The 1,040-nt window shown below is 41.1% G+C and overlaps 1 protein-coding gene across 1 annotated transcript; it reads left to right on the forward strand.

The window, feature by feature from the left end:
- Positions 1–63: 63 nt before the first annotated feature.
- SERLADRAFT_437292 (uncharacterized protein) lies at positions 64–1,027 on the forward strand (the record flags this gene model as incomplete). The annotated part of the gene is made up of 2 exons (XM_007317627.1): positions 64–115; positions 186–1,027. Coding segments are annotated over 2 exons (894 nt in total), but the record flags the coding sequence as incomplete, so codon positions are not given.
- Between the last annotated feature and the right edge of the window lie 13 nt (positions 1,028–1,040).

Genomic DNA, 1,040 nt, shown 5'->3' on the forward strand with positions numbered 1-1,040 from the left:
TTTGAATGCAAAAAAGAGGCGCACGCAAAACCCCAATTCAATGTTAGGGAGTTCTTGCAAAACATGAGTGCGGAAGAAAGAGCAAAGATCCTTCAGGGTTTTGAAGAGGCCAGCGGTAACACATCAACCGGCTGTGCCTAAAGACAATAGTTTCCATAATAGTTTCTCTTCTTTATCAATCGAAGACTCCTGTTCGCCGTCTACCACATGTTGTACCAATCATGAAAATGAAATTGCATTAGCAAAAGACGCAGCAGATCTAAGATCAAAAGAAAAAGAAACTAAAAAAGATGTGAACCTGAATAGGGAACGGGTTAGAAAGATCCCAGATAAAAAGATTACGGCGCACTCAAAAGAGGAAAGCGCAGTAACTAAAAAAGAATTTGTGAAGGAAGTGACTCAATCAGGCAGCACTTCATTGGAAACAACAGAACCACAGAAAGCAGTGACTCAATTGGGAAGCACTGATGTAACTGATGGTTCGACCAGTTCCAAAGAGGTCAGGAACACCTCTAATAAAAACCTAGACCACAAAGAAAGAAAGAAACTGACAGCGGCATGGACACCACTTTGGGTTGCTGAAAGATTACGAGACCAAAAGGAAGACAGATCCATTGGTATTCTCAACATCTGGACGCACCAAAAGAGAAGCAGAGAAGTCACAATAGAGACGATACAAGAGTTAAATGCATTAACGCTACACGATGCTGAACTCGCTCTATTAGAGTTACACACCCCAAAGAAATATATTAGGGGAACGCAAGGAAATCAGATGAACATTACTTGCAAACTCACAACTCTTGACACAAACCGATCAACGACGATCGAAGCTCTCTTAGATAGTGGATGCACAGGGAGCTGTATAGATTCAATGTTCGTGAAAGAACAAGGTTACGAGACAAAGAAAATACCGAGACCCATTCCAGTTTATAACGCTGATGGCACACTTAACAAAGATGGTGCTATCAAAGAATTTATAGAATTACGATTGAGCATAGAAGACCACGAAGAGAACATTCACTTTGCCGTAACAAGCTTAG

The sequence above is a fragment of the Serpula lacrymans genome (genome assembly GCF_000218685.1).
Source record: "Serpula lacrymans var. lacrymans S7.9 unplaced genomic scaffold SERLAscaffold_6, whole genome shotgun sequence".
Taxonomy (NCBI): Eukaryota; Fungi; Basidiomycota; class Agaricomycetes; order Boletales; family Serpulaceae; genus Serpula; species Serpula lacrymans.